Source organism: Ochlerotatus camptorhynchus, unplaced genomic scaffold (assembly GCF_037179485.1).
Source record: "Ochlerotatus camptorhynchus isolate MF236.1 unplaced genomic scaffold, CSIRO-AGI_Acam_v1.1 ptg000349l, whole genome shotgun sequence".
Classification (NCBI taxonomy): domain Eukaryota; kingdom Metazoa; phylum Arthropoda; class Insecta; order Diptera; family Culicidae; genus Ochlerotatus; species Ochlerotatus camptorhynchus.
Genome location: NW_027040837.1, coordinates 539,527 through 563,629, shown reverse-complemented (window position 1 = coordinate 563,629; position 24,103 = coordinate 539,527). Strand labels below are relative to the sequence as shown.

At 38.8% G+C, this 24,103-nt stretch overlaps 1 protein-coding gene across 2 annotated transcripts in view; it reads right to left on the bottom strand.

The window, feature by feature from the left end:
• Positions 1-23,538, bottom strand: part of IP3K1 (inositol-trisphosphate 3-kinase-like protein) — a 48,977-nt gene extending 25,439 nt beyond the window's left edge. Inside the window, exons 1-2 of one of the 2 annotated variants that reach the window (XM_065231261.1) lie at positions 23,259-23,538; positions 4,740-4,826 (exon numbers count right to left, since the gene is read on the bottom strand). In XM_065231261.1, coding sequence (XP_065087333.1) covers positions 4,740-4,826; positions 23,259-23,393 — 222 coding nt within the window. In that variant the 5' untranslated portion in view covers positions 23,394-23,538. Of the gene's footprint in view, positions 1-4,739; positions 4,827-5,066; positions 5,194-23,258 lie in introns of those variants that run through there. The other variant, XM_065231262.1, reaches the window with a different exon arrangement.
• Between the last annotated feature and the right edge of the window lie 565 nt (positions 23,539-24,103).

The following is a 24,103-nucleotide window of genomic DNA, read 5'->3' as shown; positions in this document are numbered from 1 at the left end:
CTAATGATGTAAAGCACTACGAAAACAGTGAAGACTTCTGCAGTACGATGATGAGAAAAAGCGAAACGACAGAAGAAAATTAAAACAATGCCTACGGCAATTACAATCGTACTCTAATATGCCCAGGGAAGTCGGGAAATTTTCTAACCCGAAAAATTCCTAGACCGGACCGGGATTCGAACCCAGCCACCTCCTGCATGCGTACATAAAAAAATTCATGTAAATTTAGGTGCTCTGAGACTGACATATACGAGAGTCCATTTTTTACATAAAATTTAGTCATAATATACGCAAAATTCAGCTCAATCAAACGTACTTTTCGTCGAGTAACGAACTTTTCAGTCTAGGAGCACTTAGTTTTACATGACGTGTTTGTTTGCGTCTCATCCTTTATGTCAAAGATGGATTTCGTCACGTGTAAAATTAGGTATTTCTAAGTGTGTGGTCTTGCTTTGTAGCTACGCCTTTACCGACGTAGCTAAGGGAGGACCCACTCACGCTTAATTGCTAGAAACCCGATTGATTATGGTTTTGAAGATTTCCTGCAAAAAGGTGGAGAGCGATGCGAGTAGATGGAAACAGAATTGAGATTTAGATGTGTCACACCCCTCTGTTTTTTCACCGAATCATTTTACACGGGTAGAAAAAAGTACTCAAAATTAAGTTCTTTTCACTCATCTCGGCACTATAGTGCCGGAACCCAAAAGTAGGTAAAGCGGGTCAAATTAATTTTCATTTACTTGTGTGCAGTTCGTATGAAATTTTCCACTGACTTTTTAATCAAAAGTAAGTTAGTTGTACCCAACAGTAGGTAAATATGATTATACTCAACGTTGGGTTCCCACACTTTACTACCCCTGTTGGGTGATTTTGCTCCTCCGTTTTTGACAACATTAAAAGGAGAAAAGGAGACACTAGTCAAAAGTAGAGTCGGTGTATAGTGAGTCACGCCGAGAGTGAAGCCAAGTCTACCTATTGAACTGTCAAACTGGCTACCTATCGTGCAAAGTAAACAAGCATTACGATGCTATGAAAGGTCCACGAAAGGTATTGCAATTAAATATTAAATATAACCGAAGAAATTATCATATACACGCATTGTGCATTACATTTGTCATGCGATACGTTTTGTAATGATCAGTAATGACAATTTCTACTATTTTTCCTTAAGATAATTCCACAAAATCACTGATATTATGATATACTACAGCCGCTACTTTTTTTCCTCGCTAGAAGTCATTTGAAGTTGATGCAGAAGTCCTCTGTTGCCAAGTTAAAAGAAAGGGAATCTTTCGAAAACCGTGATGCGAGCTCAACTGTTTTTCTCTTGGCGTGACTCATTATACACCGACTCTAGTCAAAAGTAGGTAAAAGTGAACATTCCGTTGGGTACTTTTTTCTTACCGTGTAAAGCTGAAGGTTTAAATTCTCGCCTAACTTTTCAATAGGTCCTAAGTAACAAATGTAAACAAATCGAGTTTATAAATGCACATTGTAGCATTTGTACCTAAGAACATTATGCACACACACACATGCAGATTAATGTCAATTGAATTGAGAAAATTCTAAATTAACAAAACGTCTGAAGTCAAAATTTGCATTAACGAAGTTTCACTGTTACATAAGACGTTTGACTTTGTTCATCAAGACAAACGTCTGAAGTATCAGAAAAACCAAAACAATGCAGATCTGAACTTCGGTCCTTTGTGTTTATACGAGTAAAACGTCTAAAATGTTCAAACAAACCAAAACAATGTGATTGTGCTCATCTGAATTTTCATGTCAAGCATTTTTCTACTATTTCTGCGTTGGCGGTGGGGTGGGAGATGGGGTGGTTGACAATTATCCACGGCCCATACAAATTTTTAAATTTTTATATGGACAATTGTCTACGCATGGGGAGGGGGGGGGTCAAGCATACCAAAAAGTTGTCTACGAAGTGAACAGCCCCTAAATAACACTGTTATCAAATAAAAAGCAGCTCACGCGACCACCAACGATCGACCAAAACAATCTGTGGGCAGTGTTGCGATATACCGTTAAAAAAAGTTGATGCATTGTCCAATACTCATATTGTTCTTTTAACTCGTATAACTTAAATTATGCACTCATAATGCTTAAAAACAAACAAATAATGTTGAAAACATAAATGACCTATGTAACTGTGATTATAACAAAACGTCCTATATAACATGTCCAATGTACACCTGACAAGAGCAAAATGTCCTATGTAACATTTTTCACGTTTTCATAGAAAAAAAATGTATGAAACGGGTAGATTTTAATTTCAATTTCAATTTTACTATCGCATTTTACTATTAAAGGTCTTAAAAATGTCAAAAGTCGATTTGGTTTAAAATAGTATCAAAAAAGATTTTGTCAATCTTCAACCTCGTTTTTCTCGAAAAGAGTGAAATGTTAGATAGGACCTTTTGAAAAGTTAGGCGAGAATTCATTCTTTTTTCTGCACCTTTTTTGGGCTGCCAATATTTTGTATTCATGTACACTGTCTGTTTGCACACTGTGGTTTAATGTAAATAAGTTGATTGATGCCAACGCAGATAACCATGCAATATGAGTACGATCGACGCATACCTTACCTATGTGTCGTGTCGGTCGCCCGTTTGTTGAATCAAAGGCCAACGCCTGCAGCAACCGAATGAATTAAAATTAATGTGTTGACATTTTGCAGTTTATTGTTTTCTTCGTTGTTGCTGTACAAGCGTTGAACGGCATAACGGGTGATCGACGACGTGCTCAATAAAATGCGAGCGTGAGAGAAGTTCCGATGTGTACGGATTTATTTTGCCCATGGTGGAAGGTACTTCCGATTATGACGTAGGTTAGGTACTATTTTGAAGCTGGCAACGGCACCTGACACATGATGGTTTGTTGAACCTTAGGGAGGTATCACTCACAGCTGTCGCGCTATACATTCCGGTTGAATTCAACGTGTCATCGGTTGTGACATTCCGTTTCTATGGTTTTGATTTCTATGAGATTATACGTTTGGTCTTCATCACTGCGAATATGCGGCTGGTTGGTTTTAGGACTTACATCTTATTTTAGGCCTACTAAGCACAACCCGCAGTTTACGAGTAGCTCTGCCCGCGAAAATTCCATTTAATTAATCATTTTGTTCGACCATGTTCCACAGATGGCGCTGTTCCGCTGGTAGGAAGTGATAAAAATCCCCATACAGAAATTGAGAGAAGTGGGAATAATTCGCTTTCGGTGCATATTCACGTCAAAAAAGTGAACGACAACCTAAAGAAATTAGTCAGGGGCTTTCTCGTTCAGTTTTTTTTTCCCGGAAATTAATGCTAAACAAGCTACAATTAAATAAAAATGATTTTTCCCCATACAATTTTACCTGCTTTACTACCAGTCCTCAGAGAGAAATTTTTTAGAATATAATGTGCCATTCGATAAAGGAAGTTTGTTCTATCAGATGCTGGTGTTAGATTCCGTGGAAGTGGTTTGATTCGCGAGAAATTTGCGTTTAAATCCATTGTTTATCCGAGTCTATAGCCTCGGGGTCTAAAAGTTACCGGTTGCTGTTTCCCTAAACAAGCAGATGTTTTTTTTTATTACCGCGGCAAAATAAGTGACGGTAGTGACCTGGGAGATCTAAATTGATTTCAGCTAGCTTTTCAGTTTCTTACTAGTCACAAAAGCGTCGTTCTTAAGTGTCCATTGTTTGCTGTATCAACGACTAATTATAAAACGGCAACAAGAAACGTCCAAAAATTACTAGCATTATCAGCGCTCCATTTTTGCCACTACAATAAAAATAATGGCACCCATTGTTTTCGGGACGTAGGTTACAATTCCACTCCCACGACGCCATAGTCTATCAAGAGTAAGTTGAAGTCTCCTCTAGCGACGATCATACCCAGCGACCGCCAGGGAAGCAATGTAATCGAATGACATTGTTTCGGTTCTTCATTGTCTCATCGGGCGCGATGTTAAACCTAACGTTTTGATGTGAACAACCAGTTTAACGACCTACCGTGGTTGGATCCTACGTCAGCGGACTTCGAGTTTTACATTAATAATTTAAAACTCTTCCACGAACAGAAATAAATGACGTAAAACTTCGTTCGTTGAAGCGTGTCGACTTTTTTGGAATTTGAGCGCTGCTGCAGAGGCGTCACTCTGCACAGTGAATATCAAAAAAGTGCTTATAGTTAACAACTTTCGATTTTATATACGCTCGTACGTCATTGAAGATAGACGTGAAGCCGGTTCCGTTTCAGAGGTGGCTCATAGCCTTGCATTTCTGCATAATCAATTTTTTTTGGCATTATTCAGTCTTTTATTGAGTTGGTTCATAAAAGGTTCCCCTTAAGGAAGATTGAAATAACATTTACGTCACGCATAACAAAATCAATTGATTCTAAAACAATGTTTCTTATTAAATTTTCTATCAAAGTAGCCTTGACGTTCAGCGTTAGAATATATTATTCTTTGTAAACATAAAGAGTACAAGCCAAATCCAAAAAGTAATAATGAACTCCGATCTGTATATCGATCAAATTACCGCTAATCATTGCCATACCAGTAAAAATCGAACAACCAATCTAGCGATTCGCTATCACAAAGCCAATCAATCATAATTTGACTTATCTCATTGCCGACCTATAACAATGCGAAGTAATCCACAGTCACAATACATTTATAACCACCCGTCAATAGATGTAGTATGAAGGTGCAAAACCGGGAATACATTTACTTACGATTGCAAAAAAGCTGAGCAGCGACTTGTTGTTGGGCGCTCCTTGATCGACCAGGTACTCGGTGGCTGTTCTATCGGCTTCGATGTTCTGTATGGGGTAAAAAATAAATACAAAAGAATTAAAAAAACTAGAATTAGCAAAGCCGTTCTTCCAGATTGTTGTGAATTCAATAAGGAAATCTGTTCGGAACGGTTTTCTGCATGGATTGCTACACACATGTTACTTTGATGGGTTCGGGACACAAAGCAAAGACGTTTGACGGCTTGCTCGGATGCTCGCATTTAGAGTAGGGGCATGTTTTTTTTTTCCAAATCAAGCGAAACTTACCACTTCAAAGCAGGACGATAGCAGAGCCATGTCACCCAGGTTCGGCTGGAAATCGTGACGCTTCTTAAGCTCCAAGCCGGTCGATACAAGCAGTCCTCTCCAGAGGCAGGCAGGCAGGCAGGCTGTTTAGCGGATAAAGAACCTGAGAGCACTGCGCCACCAGTGACGAAGGCCACTAGAGTCGAATCGCGGCAAAACGTTCGAACGTACTCAGACAGTATGACGTTTCGCCACAGGGTTCACGTGAATGGCGACGAGTGGCACGAAATGTCTATGTGTTTACTATAATACCAACGTTACAGGGGAATCCCGCGTAGTGGGAAATTGTGAATTTGGGTTTTTAAATTTTGATGCTGGACCAGCAATCCAAGCTTGTGTCGGAATCACTAGGAAACTATGTTTTAAACATGCAAGGAATGGTCACCAGCGAGACTTAAAGTAGTAATTTGATCGCGTTTTAGTTAGCAAACAATCATTAGATCTATAAATCCACCTAGTTTGATCTACATTCTACCTCGGGAAAACCGCCCTTTTCGAACACGAACACGTGTTTGCTGTTGCAAACACATTCGAAAAAACATTGGAGAAAGATGTCCCAAAGTCATGCATACATATAGGTAGACGTTCGGTTTCTCTTCCGCTCGAATGTGTAAGTGAGGCGTTCCCAAGCCTTTCGGTGCTTCGAACTGGTATCTCCATCTAATCGAGTGTGTTGTTTGGGAATTCCACCAGACCGTCTGCAGACAGTCTGTATAACAGTTAAGACTGATTTGCTAGGAGTATTCCAGCAGCTGCCGGGAAAATCCATACTAAGTAATTCATTACTAATTTGAAGCCGATAATTTTGCCCGAAGCAGATGGGAAGTTTCTTCGATAAATGGCGGAAATCTAGCTGATCGGTTTCAATAGCAATATTGCATACCTTCTAAAATTTCATATGAGAATGGATTCAAATCAATAATTTTATATTTTTTTAGTTTTTTAGATTAAGCAAACAATAAATTTCATATAAGTCTACCAAAACCTTCATTGATTATTGATTACTTTACTAAACGATAAAGAAGCGGGATCACGTGGCCACTGGCCATGAATATACGTCGGAGAAGGACGTACCATAACCCAATTACTTAGCCCAAGCTGAGGGGTCGTCCACAAATTACGTAAGAGAATGGAGGGGAGAGGAGGTTTCACCAACTAATTGACAACATGCGTGCAATCAAGTTTTTCCAAAATACATATTTTTGTATAAAACCGAGATGATTTTCTAGAAGCAGTACTTATGGGAAAACAAACTTTAATCGAAAAATAATTTTGCATTAAAATTACAAATTTATTTAAAAAGCTTTCCGACGAGCACATTACAGAACCTGTTCCAGAAACATTAAAAATTGTACATGCTTTTCATGCAAATCTATAATAGAATCTTACATTTCCCGGTTGGGTGTAAGATTTATTAGTAAGAAGAAAATAATTTGATTTGCACTGTTTTCACGACAAAAATCCTAAACATACATTAAATAAACAATTGACAAAGTATTAAATTTTTATCTAAAAATGTTCCCATCGCGATATACTACGATTATCTGAAAATTTTAATATCTCTTACGAAGATTTAAGGGGGTAAGGTGGATTAACTTCATTATTCATTAACACTGTCTTACCGTTTTACACACGAGGGTGGGATTCTAATAATCACTCGAAAAATTCTTACATAATTTGTGAAAGACCCCTAATCCCAAACTCTATTTCCTCATTTAAAGATCAATACACTTTATACGACTATCGTTCCATTCCCGTTCATTCACTAATAACTAAACTCGCATAACAAAAAATCCAGACATCAAACTGTCTGACCCATTATGGTTCAATGTCTGATTTGATGGACTAGGAATCGTTTGTAGCTGTTTGTATTAGTAGTTATGCAGCGTCATTTTCATCATGATCATCATCATCATCACCAGCAACAGCAGGAACAACAAAAAAGTGTTTTCTGCTGTGCGATTGAAATCTTTGTTCGTGGTCTATAAAAGGTGTCAAGCTGTAATCATCCTATGTCAGCTGAATTAGCGTTCACGGGCACGATCGATTGGATCGGGAAGTGTTCCGCGTTGTCCCTAAAAATGGTTGGAGGTTGTTGTTTTACTGTGGGAGATGTAGGCGGAGGAATGAGTCCTCCTTCTTGTTTAGTGTTCCAATTAGGATTGAAGTGGCATGGTTAATATCCATGCCGGGATTGTTTTTGGCTGATGGTAGATTTGTATGTCGTATGGCTTCATTAACTATTTATGTTCGTAGTTTTGGGCTTAGGTTTGAACTGCAAATCATTCAAATGTCAATCGAGAAAAAACTAATTCTGTGAAAGCGGGATATAGCATAATTTACCGAAGCTGAATGGACAAGAATAGATAAACATTTAAGGGGCCATAGAGTATGATTGTACTTGCCACACAATTATAATAATGCAAATAAAAGGTACAGACATCGAAAGCTCTCAATTATAACTGTGGAAGTGCATCTAGAACACTAAGTTGACAGCACGCAATAAAGTAATATGCGATAAACAATAAGCTTTAAATGCGGAGAATAAGAAGAAGAAGAGAAACATTTAAATTAATCTACGCAGTCCTTACGAAAAACGTATTCAAATGATAAAATATACAAAGGTCTGGTTGTTATGAAAAACAATACCACTTGCAGTTAAATACATACGCCAACAAAATCCCAAATCCCACTAATTTATACCAGGATGTATCAACGTTTTTGCCTGATTTTTCGACATTTTTTGTAATGATACTGAAAAATTAAAACATTATTATAAAACAGCAAAAAAGGGCTATCTTCCATTTAATATCACTTAAATACTTTTGGTATCCATAACAGATACGTATTTCGACTAAATACTTATCAAAAACCTAACCCCCTTAAGTATTCATCCCCTAGGTAAACATATCAAGATCACAGGTTTAAAAATGAAACTACAATGTGTAGAATCGGAACCTACCTAACTAATAATAACCAAAGGTTTTAGTAAAGTAAAGGAGAAAAATCTATTCAAACCTCTAAAAAGGAAAAAAAATCCCAAATCCAACCCTCTCACCCCACTTGCTTTTGATAAAAAAACACGTCTACTGAGGATTTATATTTTCAAAAAAATCATATATCAATCAAACAGTCATCGGTCGTCATTGAATAGCAATCCAACTATGTTCTGTCAATCTAATTGAAACTTTTATTGGCTCTGTTGCCTTGTGAATTTTAGCTATAACGGCCTCTTTTCTGATTTTTATCTCTCAATCTATGGAATCTACTCGAAAACTATGTTTGGACGAAATTTTTAGAACAGTATAAGGAACATTATTCCGTAGACTACACATTTTTATATCATATGGGTGGAACGCTCACAGAACAAATACTTTAAAATTCTTCATTTTTTAAGATATCTTCAATAAAATCACTTTGAATCGTCAACCTTTAGCGACAAAGTTGGTAGATAACACATTAAGCTTTGCTATGAAAGTTGTTACAGCAGTTTTCGTTATTTCAGTCTCGAGATACAAATAATATAAGCCGTAAATTACCCTAAAACATTAAATTAACTCGAAGCACCTCTAAATCATCACCGATTTTGCAGAAAATTTGCACAGAAGTTTAAATTAACATGAAGAACAGTAATCACAAAACACTTGGTGTCATTGTCCTTGTCTTCTTCTGATGTTTACTTTTGACTCCTTTGTTATCATGCTTCCAGCTGATTATGTTTACCTAACAATAACCAGCTGGTTAATTCGTTTGCGTGCAAAAACGTCAAGGAAAAGCTGAAATGGTAAGAGTCCCGAAAGTCACTGAACATTTTGGCAGCTTCCACATTTCGTTAGGAAAGTCTAAAAAATATTCATGGAAATCGCAATATAAAAAAAAAATCCTAAGGCTTTTGCAAATCAGATCGGTGCACTGTTCTATTAACGTAAGATTACGTCTTTCGGCAACAAATTGGGGGTGTACCAAAATCGACCGCGTTACGAAAAAAGGTCAGGTTTTAACCACTTATAACTCTGTCAATAGCGGATGGATTTTAATTCTTAACAAAACCAATCGATTGGTAACTTTTCTACGAAGCTGCTAAAATGAATACTTTATCTATTTTTATTAGGTCACTATTGAAAATTACACAAATGTCCAACTGTTGCAATGGTGGTCAAAATTATCACCGATTGCCTGCAAATAGTGGTTTCCCTAACATAGTCGCCAAAAATTGATACCGAGCACGTAATCCTACGTCAAATCTACGGTCGAGTCTTGGATACAACCTCTTACTTTTTTTTAACTAAAGAGACTTTCAACCAACGGCTGGTTCACCTCTATTCGGCCGTTTTAGATTTTCGAGCAAAAATTAAAATTAAATTTTATGTCGCCTCGTCGGTGTCATTAGTTCACGCAATGTTTTGTTTTTTTGACGTAGGACTACGTCTTTGATTTCTATATGGGGGTACACTTTGTGAAAACCGAAAATGGAACATGTAACAAATTAAGAAAGATTTTGAACGTTAATAACTCAGCTGCCCCTGGTCCAATTTCAATAATTTTATCATAAATCGATCAGAAATATGGCTACGCATCGATAACAATGCATTCCGAATGTTGATTTTCAACAAGAAACTATTGAAAAACTGGTAAATGTCCAGCATTGTCCAAAAGCGTCGAATTAACTAACAAATCCACCAATTACCTACATGCATATGCTGCTTCCCCAGCACAGTCGTCAGAGAGTAGTAAGTAGACGAAACAAGTCGAAGTGGCATTCACCTCCGATCCTCGGGCGCGTGCGAATAGGGTGGATGGAATTGCGTAATATTTTGCACACTCATCGCCATATTCAGAACCAAACGCAAATTCTTCGAGATAACTACCATCCGTCGTCTGGCTCGCCGTGGCGGTGTCTGAAGTATCTCCGGTCTGATTTACGAGGTGTGCTGAAGGTGTTCCTGAAAAATGAGATCCGTGATGCTGCGGTGGGTCTTCTTTTCCTTCTAGCCCTGAATAGATGGTGCGAATAAGGGGCCCTAGTGCTGTTTTGCTGTTCCTGTTGTACATCCTTTCCCTTGAACTTTTTGAGAACGCAGTACTGATTTTCACAACCACCATTACGGAGCATTAGTTTTGATCAAATTATTAGCAGGTGAAGCCGAACATTGATTTTTCGCACGAGATCCGATCCATTTACCTTTAAGAAATTCCGTGATTTCTTGGGGAAAATAAATTTTAGTCTCAGCCATTTCGCTAAAAATCGGATGGAGAGGAGTAGTGTTTGACGCGGTTTTCAAGTTCGTCAGTCAAGTGTGAACTCAGTGAAATTCGATTAAAAAGATAAAGGTATTCTTTCGATAAATATTAGTTTCCGTCATAAGTTTCGAATTTCAATGAGGAAGGTTTTTTTTTTGACTATGTCTGTGCACACTCAGCGACGATTTGCGTGTTCGGTAATTTTTACCGGAAAAAACTGTAAATGCAGAATATTACAGATTTTTCGGTAAAAAAAAATTAATTTTACCAATATTCGGTAAAGTTTAAACGAAGTTTCGGTAATCTGAATATTTAATTACCGAACACTATAAAAAAAATACAATACGATCTGTAAAATTTGGTAAACGCCGAATTCGGTAAAAAATTACCGAACACACTGTAAATGCCAAATCCGTTTACCGAACTTCGGTACATTCAGACTGTCAAATCGTGGGACGGCTTTTTTTACACATAACCGCAAGCTGAGAGAAGTGAGACCAGTGAAAGTTGTGTAATTTTTGTCATGGAACAGGTATGGAAGCAAATTCAAGACCAGGATGAACGCATCACTGAAATTTTTGGAAGTCTCGAACGATTGTGCAATATACTGGAAAAATCTGGCGATTCTAATTGGACGTGGAATGAGAGAAGCGTTTGAAATGTTGATCCAATCGTTCTTCGTTTTTGATACTGTACCGGCACCGTCAGACAAACAAATCTTCCTATTTTTCGGAGCAATGATTAGTGTTGAAACTTTGTCTACAACAGTAACAAAATTTATGCACGCGTTGCAGTAATCTTGCAATCTTTTGTAGTTGAGTAAATTTGAGTGAAAGCGTATCCCAAAATCATTACAGGGCCATAATTTTAATGATCAATAAAAACATGAAATATTAATGTAAATAATCACTTTTAATACAAGCAATCCGGAAAAATTAGAAAAATAAAAAATAAAACATTTATATTTTTAGTTTTACGGCTCAATCCGGTAAAAAGCACTGAAACGTTCGTTAAAAAATACTGAATCGTTCGGTAAGAATCACCGAACTGTTCGGTAAAAATTACCGAATCGTTCGGTCATTTGGCATTTCATAAAAAAAAGTGTTTACGGAACGTTCGGTAGTCATTTCGTTTACCGAACGGATTACCGAACGTTCAGCTGTTGAAAGTTCGGTAAAAAATTACCGAATACGGTAATAATTTCTAAGTGTGTGATTTCAATATAAGGGTACACTTAGTGAAAACCAAAAATGGAACATGTAACACAATTATGAAAGATTATGAACGTGTATAACTCAGCTGCCCCTGGACTTATTTCAAAACTTATATTCCCAGTCGTTCAGAAATATTTCTACGCATCTGTTAAATTTAAGGCTGTATCATTTTTCAAAATGTCACTATTGCAAATAGCACGAATCTGCAACTGTTGCTAGGATAATTAAAATTATTACCGATTTCCTGCGAAAAGCGATTTCCCTAACACAGATTTCAATGTTGAATTCCATCCGGTCTTACCGTACGGTGTTCATTCAATCACCGCGTGTGGTGAGTGGTGGTGTTCTCCAGTACACAACGAAAGGCTCCCCGCAAGCAGCGAGCTGCAGCCCATATGGGAACCATTGACAGGAGCCGCACCGTTATTGATCGGAATCAGTAGCTTTTCGTGAGTCGCTGTGGTCCATTTATGTAAAGTGCGTCATACAAAAGAGTATAACCAGAGAAAACCCCGCTCAAAGTCCTATTCTTAAACAAAACATAACCTCCTGCTGCAGTTATCAAATAAGATTTATTATATACGACCACGTAGTCCTACGTCACCAATGCGTACAACCTCACAAGGCTGTCCCTTGTAGCTTTTTTTTTAAAATAATAACGTTCTAGTGGTCCTCTGAGGTTAAGTCTCAAAGTCGGGCAAAACAAACACGATCGTAAAGAGAGTTGCGCTTAAGCCACTCAGTTCCACTTGAACCTCAAGCATTCTTTGCGAACGGTTACAACATCCATCTTGAAGATAGTGGCGCCGGTGGTGTAGTGGTAAGCGTGATTACCTCTCACTCCAGCAGGCCTGGGTTCAATCCCAGTCGGTGCCGCCGGAATGTTCTGAGGCATGACATCTCTGATCACGCCTTCCTTCGGAAGGGAAGTAAAGTCGTTGGTCCCCGGTTCATGAGTTGATGGGTTGATAGGTAGGGTCCAGGTGTGGGAGCTGCCTCCCTGGCGTCGGTAGTATTGGTGCTCAGAACCGAAAATAAGATCGACGGAAAACAAATCAAGGGAAAAAAGAACTTGAAGATGAATGAGCAAGAATTTACATTAAGGTTATGGGTTTTTTTTAATTATCGGAAAAAAATTAGCCAAAGTTTCTAAAAATTTTATAATATGTAACGCAGAGGTAGAATTTATGGCTACATGAACGTTTTTTTTTTTTTTAAATCGGGATGTTTAGTTTTTTGATCATAGTCTAAAACCGGTAAGAGACATCACTTTGAAATTTTCACCGTTTAAAGATAAGAAGTATTGAGTCATGGAAAAATGTTAAAACCATGTGCATTATCCTCTCACTCACAAGCTCCACTCCTAATTCTATCCTTCGACAATGTACCCCTATAACCTCGGGTGAGCCGCGAGTATTCGGCCCAACTCCTACTAGACATAGAAAAAAGTGAATTTTGTTTCCAACTATGAACAATGAATAATCGGCTCCGTAAAGCTAACGTGATTGAGCCTTCCAAATAAATATCAAAAAAATCATTACCCTGCCAATGGTCCTGATCTTCCATGCGATTTTTCCCCACCGTAAACATTTTCGTAGAAAACATTGTTCAGATTATATTTCTTATGGATTGCTGACATTTCCTTATCATTTTAATACGCTACGTTCTTTCTACGATGGATGGTTCATATGTAATGAATGTTCACAGTACACGTCCGGGAAAATCCGAAAACTTCAAATAATTTTTTCCTGGAAAATCAACCAAACTTGACCGATAGTAAAACAAAAATCCCCTTATGTGAAATTCTTGAAAGATAAATGTCTGACACGCAGAGGGGCTGGCAAAATCGAGTCATTACTGTATTGCGAGATACAAATTACTTAATTTCTTGAAATTAATATCATAACGTGTCAAATAGTAATTGTACTCGTGTCTTATGAAGGTTTGATGCCCGTTTGACCGTTTGCTTACCCTTCCCAGTTACAAAGCATATTGATAGAACCCAGACCGCCGTTATCTCACAATTCGCGTGCCTGAGAAGAGAAGCGTAATAGTAATTGTTGTTTAATGTTTCAACCCTCCCTAGAAAAAAAAAACCATACACATTCCACGTTGACCTTGAATTGAAGTACATCATCGCAAAATGTCCAAAAACACATTTGTGGCGATGACTGCGCTGCTGGCATCTGACACACAACACATCCAACGTCATTAACAAACTCAGCGATTTTGCGAGGTTTTTTCCTCTGCAATCTCACGCCAAACTGTCATTTCCCGCAGCTTTTTTCTTTGCCTGATTACTCGGATAGGATCAAAAACGATCCTGCCTGACTCATGCGGAGCTACGGTGATTGATCCAGAACAATAGTGATGCTTGAGGCCGCTGAAAAGATCGTTCTTTAAATGTTCTATATATATCACGTCATAGCGAGTTTGTTTACCAACAGCAAGCTCAATTAAATTCAAAGTCATTTGTACTGATTCGGATTGAATTCACACTCCGCGATCGGTGCATGCGATGCAGTGACGATTCAAGTTCGCAACTGATACGTCGGCGGATGGCTGGTTCTAAGTAGGCGACGCCATCTGTTTGGGTTACACCATGTTTTAAAATCAAAACAACACGGCTGCTTCGATGAATGATGATGACGACGGTGATGATGGTTGGATTGAAATTGTTTTGAATAGTCAGTTCTACACGATTTCCATCCACAACTGCTGTATGGCAAATAAAAGGCTGAAAATCCCATCACATGTTGGCAAACTGTAGATCCAGTGACGTACAATGTTGCTAAAGGTCAGCTTTAGAAACTGGACGATGATTTTTGGAAGCAGGAAATTTGATTCTAGCTCACGGGAGGTGACTCAACTATGAACGATATTTGGCTATTGGGGAACCGGTTTATGTTGGTTGCCTATGAATTTTAGTTAGTCATGAGTGATTATAAAGAACGTAGACCACAAGGTAAAGAAGGCAAGAGGTAAATTGTGGTATTACTTTCTGACCTAACTGGGTTCGAGATAAGCCAATGTACCAAAATTGGAGTGCTAATTGATTTTTCAATCTCAATGCGAACAAGCCATTGTCATTGTGCGTCATTCACAGGTTTGAGGATTGCATTTTGTACGTATTTTTAAAGGTGCTAAAGAGAAATGATCGATCGAATTCGCTAACAAATAAATTGCTAATTTATGGAGTAAATCTCGTCTAACCGGGTTGGCGTAACGTGTTCGGCAGATTCAGTTGGTGCGTTTTGGGTTGATTTCGCTTGTATTATGCAATTATTTTTTACGTTAAGTTTTACGCTTCATTATAGACAAGCAATTCGATGGGCGATGAAGATAACCTCACCATGATGAGAATTGCTGCTGAGCCTTGGAGTTATTGTAATCAGAATCTCCGTATAAAATCGTCATTTGTTGGACTCAGCTTCACGCGTGCAAATTACTATACGGCAGCAAATAGCGAAGTAGCAGTAGCGAAGAAAACAGACTCTGTAAACACGGAACAGCCGTTGCCGGTCAGCGATAAATTGCGAATCTTTACACACTGAGACATTCCATTCGATCCAAGGTGGCGGCTGTTGCTTCAGGCGGCAGACGACGTATCTTCTTTTTTCCTGAATCGTAGTAGCCTTACGTATATTGGCACACCTTTTGTTGCAGTTAAATCTAAAGCCCTACAGTAAAAGTATGGACGACTGAAACCAGAAAACTGAAAAAAAAGTTGTTCCAATCGAGCCAAGCAGCGCCAGTTCGATTGGAATAGTTTTTGCCAGACGTCCATACTTTCACTAGAGGGCTTTAGTTACATTGCATTGACCGATGTGCGGTAACATTTTCACTTCACAAGATGAGAAAGTGACAGACTGATAGTCGACAGCTGACGTCACAACAAAGCATGAGTCATCTCCCCCCCTTTCTTGAGATCCGGTATCTTGGTCGTTTAAATGAAGCTGTGATCGATCCAATAAAACGGTCAAATGGTCGATGTGCCAAGTGGAATGATCAATATTTAATGAGTTTAGTCTATATGGACCACAATCATCCTGAGTGGGTGCTAAAAATAGAACCAACGGTCACTGCAACGTCAACGAGCCGCCACGCGTCCGCCACCGGTAACAAGACTAGAATAACGAATAATTAGTGTGCGCATTGTAGGAGAAATGTGTAGGTTTCATTCGATTCAATTGAAGCGCAATAAGAGATTCGAGTTTCACAACTGGGTGTTAATTCGATTCGTAGCCACGGGTGTTTGCAATGTGCAGTGACGTACCACCCACAATGATCGATGGAACAGAAATGGACACAATGGAACATTTTATTTGATGTTATCCTAAGAAATTATATCTTTATGCACATCGAACTGGAGCAGAGCTGATAAGCCTCTTCTATTTTCGGCGATATTGACTTATCACAGCTTGCTACGTTCATCTCTAGATGGAAAATGGTTATCAGGGAATGCTATGTTATTTGACAGTGCCAGTGCAACCAGTGACGTTCTTTGGTATGATTCGTAGACAGTGGGGTCACCTTAACCTCAATCTACCGGTGCACCAGCTCTGAAAGCGGTAACAAATCTCAAAATATTGCTTGCAATAGATAGATATCAGTAAAACAAGAAGATTATAGATATATTTTTTTTAATCGATTTAGGTAAAAAATGAGGTTACGCGATGCGCGGTTTGTGAAGGTGAGGTTACTCGCTGTCACTAGTGAAGTGACAATTGTCACTTTGGGTGAGGTGACTCTCCATTTGATTTGCACGGAGACTCATCTCATCCGAGGTGACAATTGTCACTTCAACATCACTTCACTGTCACCTCACCTCACACGCCACGCAGAATAGGCCGTAAAGGTCAATATTTCCATCACTGTAATCCCAAGTAACCAAAAGTTCTTATAAAAGGCTATTTGTGTCTTAAGCAGCTTGGTTGAAGGTAGTATAGAATTCTAAGCAGCCTCATTTTAAGTCGTTGTAAGAACTTGAAAGTTCCGGTACCATAATTGAAGAGAATTCTAAGCAGCTTCTGGCGGAACTTGAACGGAACTCTTAGATCCCGCGGATACAACGTATATTCCTTATGAGTCAGGTAGCGCAGTAGTATCACCGGTTGGAAACTAACGATTTTGAATTGGCTCACTTCTTGATTAGCCTATTGGTCCCAAGCAAATCGATTAACGTACCTCATTCTAGTCGAAATTCTAGTACTACACTATGTTTGTTTTGATTAGCTATGAAAGTTTGGCAGATGAAATGAGGGGTTGGTGGATTTTCCTATGTTTCGAGGGGTGCATCGATTTGCTTGGAACCGAAGAGAGTACCAGCACAAACGAAGTGACAGACGGAGCGGCTCGAAAACTTTGGTGACGCACCTGCTATTGCAATTTTTCAGTGTACCACATGGCAACACCACTACTACTGGATTGTACCACATGGCAACACTACTACTAGATTGAACTAGCATTTTCACCAAATGTACTAGAATGATTTGGTTCTATCTCTTTCACTCTACTCAAAACTGAAATGCATAAAAAAATGAAAAAAATGATACGCACTCTTTGCACACTGTCAAAGAATCATTGTACACAAAATCAACTTTGTTCAAATCAAAACAAAAAAACTAACCCATCTGGTGGATGATGGCATAAGCTTCCAAGAAAATTCTATTACAGTGAACCACATTATTTAAATGGATTTCTTCGCCAGTTAGTCGTCTGTCACTTCGTTTGTGGTACCAGAGCTGAGCCAACAAGTTGAGCACGTTTCTTCGGGACCTTCTGGTCTTAGAGTTACCTCTATGGTAGTATCATAGAGGTAACTCTAAGACCAGAAGGTCTAGAGCTAATCGATGCACCCCTCGAAACATAGAAAAATCCACGAACCCCTTAATTTATCTGTCAAACTTTCATAGCGAATCAAAACAAACATAGTGTAGTACTAGAATGGGGTTCGTTAATCGATTTGCTTGGGACCCATAGGCTAGTAAAGTAGTGAGCCAATTTAAAATCGTTAGTTTCCACTGTTTGGTAGTATGTCATGCAACCTCTGGTTATAGGAAAGTGCGCGATATTTGAACTTCACTTTTTCTTCGCAGCAATTTGGCAGATTGAGGTGGTTTGCTTACGAAAAAAGTGTAAACAAGCCATCCCAATCGGTCAAATTCCTATGGAGACAAATTTAGGGTAAAATATCCTTTCCGATAGTTTCAATACAAAACTGCTGATTGTAAGGATGGTAGCCGATGAAGTTAGGGAAAATCCAAGGGGTGGTCACTAGACTGATGCAAAAAATTATTAAAAAATTCGCTCCACAGTGCTCAAACGGTTCCAAATTGGGCCCTGATTAGCCTCCTAAAACTTGAACTCATTTAGTGAGAAACTAACTTGACACAAATCATTTGAAGTTTATATGGGAATTACTATGAAGAAACCATAATTTCGGTTCATATCTATCTAAAAATTCACCAGTTCACTCTACTTTAGAGAATTATAGCTGAGCTTGTTGAAAATTTTCTCAGCTACAACTTTGTTGAAGACCACTTTTCGATCAAATGTAAGGAACAAATAGAATAAATGACAAAAATCATGGCTACTATATCACACTGCATAATACAGTGTTGCCAACAATACAGTTGCTTAATCTTACCATAAGATTATCAATCTCTTAAACAATTAATAGCTATTTAGCTTGACGTTTGGCTGACAAACGATTTTCTGCAAAGTTGAAACTGATAAAAATTCCCATAATAATAGCAATAGAATTTGTTAACAGTACAATATGTAAAAGGCTAGAAGACAATTACAAAAAGTTTTGTTTTTCGATAGTCATTTTCATATAAACTTCAAATGGTTTGTGCCAAGTCAGTTTCTCACTAAATGAGTTCAAGTTTTAGGCGGCTAATCAGGGCCCAATTTGGAACCGTTTAAGAACTGTGGAGCGAAAATTTCAAATTTTGCATCAGTCTAGTGGTCACTCTACACACATATTATGCGCCAACTTTTTTCTCGGTGTTCCGGCAGTGCCGAGTGTGCTTGGTTTGGTTGTGAATAATGGCAAATTTGGCAACCCAGTTAATTTGACAGCTCAATTCAAGGCAATTTTGATTTTGAACAAGCAGTGAAATTTGAAGAATCCGAACCAGGACGACGATACTTTTGGCGAGATTGACTGTGAGGAACCAATAAAGAAAAAAGTCGACGATAGACTTCAACTGGACAAGCTGATACCGGACAAACTGAACCGACCACGGGATCTGCTCGCGAGGCAGTCGGGTTCCTTTAACCGCTTGACGAAGACAACATTGAAACGAATCTGAATTTACAGACGCTGGGACAAACTGCTGTTGATGTTAGGGAAGGAAGAATGAGAAGTTCGGGCAACGAAATTGGCTTCGGAGATCAACGATGGCTATTTGTCCGAATTGGGACAAGGTGGAGCAGCATGGTGTTATGTTAACTGATGTTGCTACTTTCACCACCACCCAGTCGTTGTCACCGGCGGCTTTACCGGGACGACAATGTACCCAGTAGAGCAGCAGTCGTGGGAAGCCACCATCATACAACTACATCAAAATCAAGATCAACATAAAGCTAATGCTGGCCTAGCCGATTTCGAACTGTTCAAACCGAACCACCACACAGAGTAGTAGTGGAGAGCTCGGTTCTGTCCATTTCACTTCCTTTATTTCATCATCTTCCACACGAAGCTTTGGGCGGACAGATGAATGAAATTTATTTTTTAAATTAATTTTAACTACATTACTCCCACGCCCTGAATTTTCCAAGACCGTTGTTGCAATTTTTTGTTATAATGATGAACGCTTAAATACGATGCAACAACAACAGCAGCCGTCGTGGAAGGAAGTGATCAGACGGGTGATAAATGACGACTGGGATTCACAATGATCAGCTCCAGTCATCCTGATAACAAAAAAAAAATTGATTTCAGTATTGATTGTGTGAACCTCGGTTTGAACGTAGCGTGAAATGATGTTAAACAATTGAATTACATCAATAACAATGATTTGACAATTGCGCAGCGCAATCACAGATATAGTGCAGTGTTACCAGAAACTTTAAAGATCATAACAATTTCCAACAATGGGTGCCAAACAGTGCCAATTAGCGTGCACAGGTGCGCCCAACTGTGTTTTTGGCACACTGTGCGGGGTGACCAACCCCAAAGGAAGAGATATCGAAAGGGCATTCCGAGGTGGTTTCGAAACGAATTCTTATGAGCTTTCTAAGGAAATTCTGTTCAAACTTCACGACTACCAAATTTTAAGGGTATTTAATTATTCCTGAATAAATTCCTAAATTCTCAAAGAATTCAGAAGATAATTTATTCAATTGAAGAGGGTTCAAAAAAATTCTAAGAATAATTCAAATAGAATCATGAGAAAAATTTCAGAGGAATTCTGAGCATAATTTCATGCGGATTTTGAGAAGTATTCCAAGCGAATTCGGAGAAAAGACGTTCATTTAATTTTTGAGAACATTCCAAACATTCCTGTGGAGAGTTCCAAGAATATTTTAGAAAAATGCTAGGGGGATTCTAAACACATTTCTGGAGAATTCTGAGCAAAAATCCAAAGTAATCCTAATGCAGAATTTTGAGGAAAATTCTAAGCTAGCTCTGAAGGAGCTTCCAAGGGGAAACAGCGGCATTAAGCTTCATAATTCTTCCTGCCTTTGACGCTCTTATATACCAGAACTTACGACTGCTCTCATCTTATTTCTCTTTAATTCTTTGAAACATGGCGACAGATATAATTAATTATTTTGTTCGGCCATTTTTCACAGAGATGGCGCTGTTCCGCTGGTAGGAAGTGATAAAAATCTCCATATAGAAATTGAGAGAAGTGGGAATATTTCGCTTTCGGTGTATATTCTGGTCAAAAAAAGTGAACGACAACCTAAAGAAATTAATCAGCAACTTTGTAGTTCAGTTTTTTCCTGGAAATTATTGTTAAACAAGTAACAATTTAATAAAAATGATTTTTCCCCATACAGTTTTACCTGATTTACTACCAGCTCCCAGAGAGCCAAAAAAAATCAAATTTGAGAGAGAAAATTTGCTCTCATGACCTCAATCTCTCAACATGCCATGTATTTTGTAGACACTCGATTTGTGATTTCCCTTTCACAGATTATACAATAGAGTACCTGACACTACAAAAAATGTCTGGTACCTCTGTATATGCATTTACTTTAACATTTGAAATCCCTCCTTTTTTACATATTCTGCACAAAAGATACTTTGTGCCCCGCCTTATAAATAAAAATTGGCGGGAAATTCTGTGAGGGGTGAGCTATTTTGTGTGCAGCATGTGTAAAAAAGGAGGGACTTTGAATATTAATGCATATATAGAGGTTCCAGACATGTTTTGCACTGCAGTGTCTTCTGTGGACAATTAACGTAAAACAGATTGTATGTAGTTTCCGATAGATGTCACCGCAAACAACAGCAGTGACATCTGATGAAACATGAATCTTCTGCAAAATAATTAATTGAATGCTTCCCATGTCATCTGCCATCATATGTATTGTAAATGAGTTTGTATATTGTGTGGATAGCACAATGATATGCAGTGCCTCGGGAAGTGCAGATCCAACCCGCCACCTTCGGTATGGCAATACCTTGACTAAGATAGAGTTAGCTGCGCCAGTGGTGTAGTGATAAGCGTGACTGCTTCTCACTTCAAAGGAATTGGGTTCAATCGTAGTCGGTGCCGTCGAGATTTTCTTAGACATAAAATCTCAGATCACACCTTCCTTCGAAAGGAAAGTAAAGCCGTTCATCACCGGTCCATGAGTTGATGGGTCAATAGGTAGGGTTCAGGTGTGGGAACTGGCAACTGGCGTCGCTAGCATTGGTACTGAACACGGAAGTACGGAAAACAAAATCGACGGAAAACAAATCAAGGCAAAAAGATAGAGTTATAGCGAAGACAACATATCAAGAAGACTGGCAACTCTCTCGTTTGCCCATACGCCCACTGTAAGACAGCCATAATCGCGCCATCTTCCACTCAAAGGTCAATGTTCCGAGTGAATTTGACAGCAAAGATTTCAATCTTAGAAGAGAGGTTTGTGTAATTGCTCATTTTTCTATGCGATGCTTCCACCTTCTCTCAAGCGCAGCGTTACTGTACAAGTCGCTTGAAATCTGGCTAAAGTTGCCAGTCTTCTTGATATGATGTCTTCTGTTATAGTTAATTCGAATTTAATCTGGAGAGAATTTGGAGAACTAAGCAGAGAACCCGTAGAGATTTATTGAGAAAATTTGAATAAACGATTGTACGATCGTAAGAAGTTTTAGAGAAATATTTAGAATTACATCAGACATTGTGTGAATTGGAAAGTGAGTAAGTTGTAAGAGGTAACGTGGGTAGATCACCTTTTCGTGGTACGTTACGGGATGTAAGATCTACCACCGATTCCTAGTCCCGACTACTTAAATCTAGGGGAACAGGATTTTTCAGTAATCAAAGGAACACATCTTAGTCCTTGTTACTTTTTATGCCTTGTTGATAGTGACAAGACTCGGCTTTGTCATCGAGGATGATCTTGAAACAAGGAAAAAAATGAGTTAGTTGTCTTCATCTATGTGATTCCTAATCTTGAATTCGTTGTTCTCTAGTTTGAAGTGGTTAAGACTAGGATTCTGATGCATGGTCATTATCAGTCTCATTCCTTAATTTTGTTGCTAAAGAATCCAATTTTAACTGACAAAGGGGCGCGCCTTTGGACGGTGTTTCAACACTCCGAAGGGTATAAATACCGGGACCTTTCAATTAGAATCGATTCCTTGCGATGAAGGCACTAAACTAAGGACACGGGATATACTACAATCGCAGTGGTGTTATGTCCCGAACAGAGGAAAAAAGAGGTTGAATTTTAGCAAGCTTGTAAATCATAGACCTAAAGCTTATTTTGTACACAATTCCCGAAACTGTACCGCTTTGACGTAATAGTAGGCTGCAATCGAGAGGTTATCAATTTTGCACACATCACGTGTGCGTTGTTTTGCTACGTCGAACCAGCTAGCTGTAGAGGCGCATGTTTGTTTATTTTAGTTTTTGTACGCTTAGCAGTCCATTTGAAGAATCGATTATCAGTTAACCAGGAGATGTTTCGGTTGTTAAGTAATGATTAATGATTTTTTATTATTAGTGTTTCTACAAATCATGCAATATGATACGAATTAATTCAACGAAAATTGTCTAAATTGAAGCTCACTCGAGTTTTGCACGATCTTTGAACCGTGGCCGTGTCGATGTTCCATTTTCTATGATCTAATACCGATTGACCTGTACAGTGTGAACCAGATCTAGCGGTTCGAATCCAACGATTCCATGAGTCTCAGAATTCAGTTCTCAAGGAAAAAAACCTGCTCTATCATTGCCGGAATTTACCCCAAAAGTAAGCAATTGAAATTGCCTTAATAAATGCCTGAATTCATCCGCTATCAGCCGTTTCCGGTTATATTCACAGACATTACAATGGATAATTTCCAGCAATAAAATTTCGGCACGTACTTAGCACACCCACCGCGACTGGAGGAAATGTTTAGGTCGTAAAAGTAAAGGCCTTATCTTGCCCTCACTCGAACCACAACAAAGCGCGGGTGTAAACATTTTGTATTGTGTGGATACGAGGAATGAAAACAGTAGTTGATATCGCATATACTTACGCTGTTCTTGCTGTTGCCATTATCCAGTATGAGCATTTTTAGCAGGGCACGTTTCAAACCCTGATTCTCCAGGCAGCTCAGTCGAAACTTGTCACTAGTCCAGCCAGCCATTGTGAGGAAAATGGACGAAGTCATGCCTCGCAAACTCTAGCCACGATGTATAGTACTTCTCGCTTCTGGGAGTAGCGAGTCAACCCCGACGAGCTCGAGAACTCGACTAACGTTTTGCTATTTCTTCACTTCTCAATATGATAATCAGCTTCTTCAAGGTTTAGACCTTAAGCTGAGGCTGTAATGCTCTTTTCCCTCGCCGTTCGTTGTCGGTCTTCCAAAAGGAGAGCTTCGCCTCTTTTGGAGCAGTTGCAGTTTCAGCTGCTATTATTTATACAGATAATCGATCTCTTCACAATCTACGCTCTAAAGGCCACCACGAATGGATCGGAAACTGCAACTAAGGGCAATCGTTTTGCTTCAACACAGTATTTACCGACCCGGAGACCACATATTTACTCAGAAACACATTCAACAGACAGAGGCCAACCGTGTTGTCGTTGCCTAGAGGCCGCGGATATCTCCCGTGATTATTAACATTTACAACGCTGCTACTAGCTTCCTTTCCTGGTCGTGTATACACAGCACAGCTACTTCCATTAAACGCCTCGCTCATTAACCAGACAGTAATTTATAATTTTGTTTTCTTCACCTTTTAGAGATTATGCAAATATTGTTTTCGCCACAATTTGCTCTTCAAATATTGACTGTGCAATCACACTTGTATCTATGCCCTACACTGATAAATTTCTGACCGTTTTTTCTGCTACCAAACTCTTCTAGATGTTCAACAT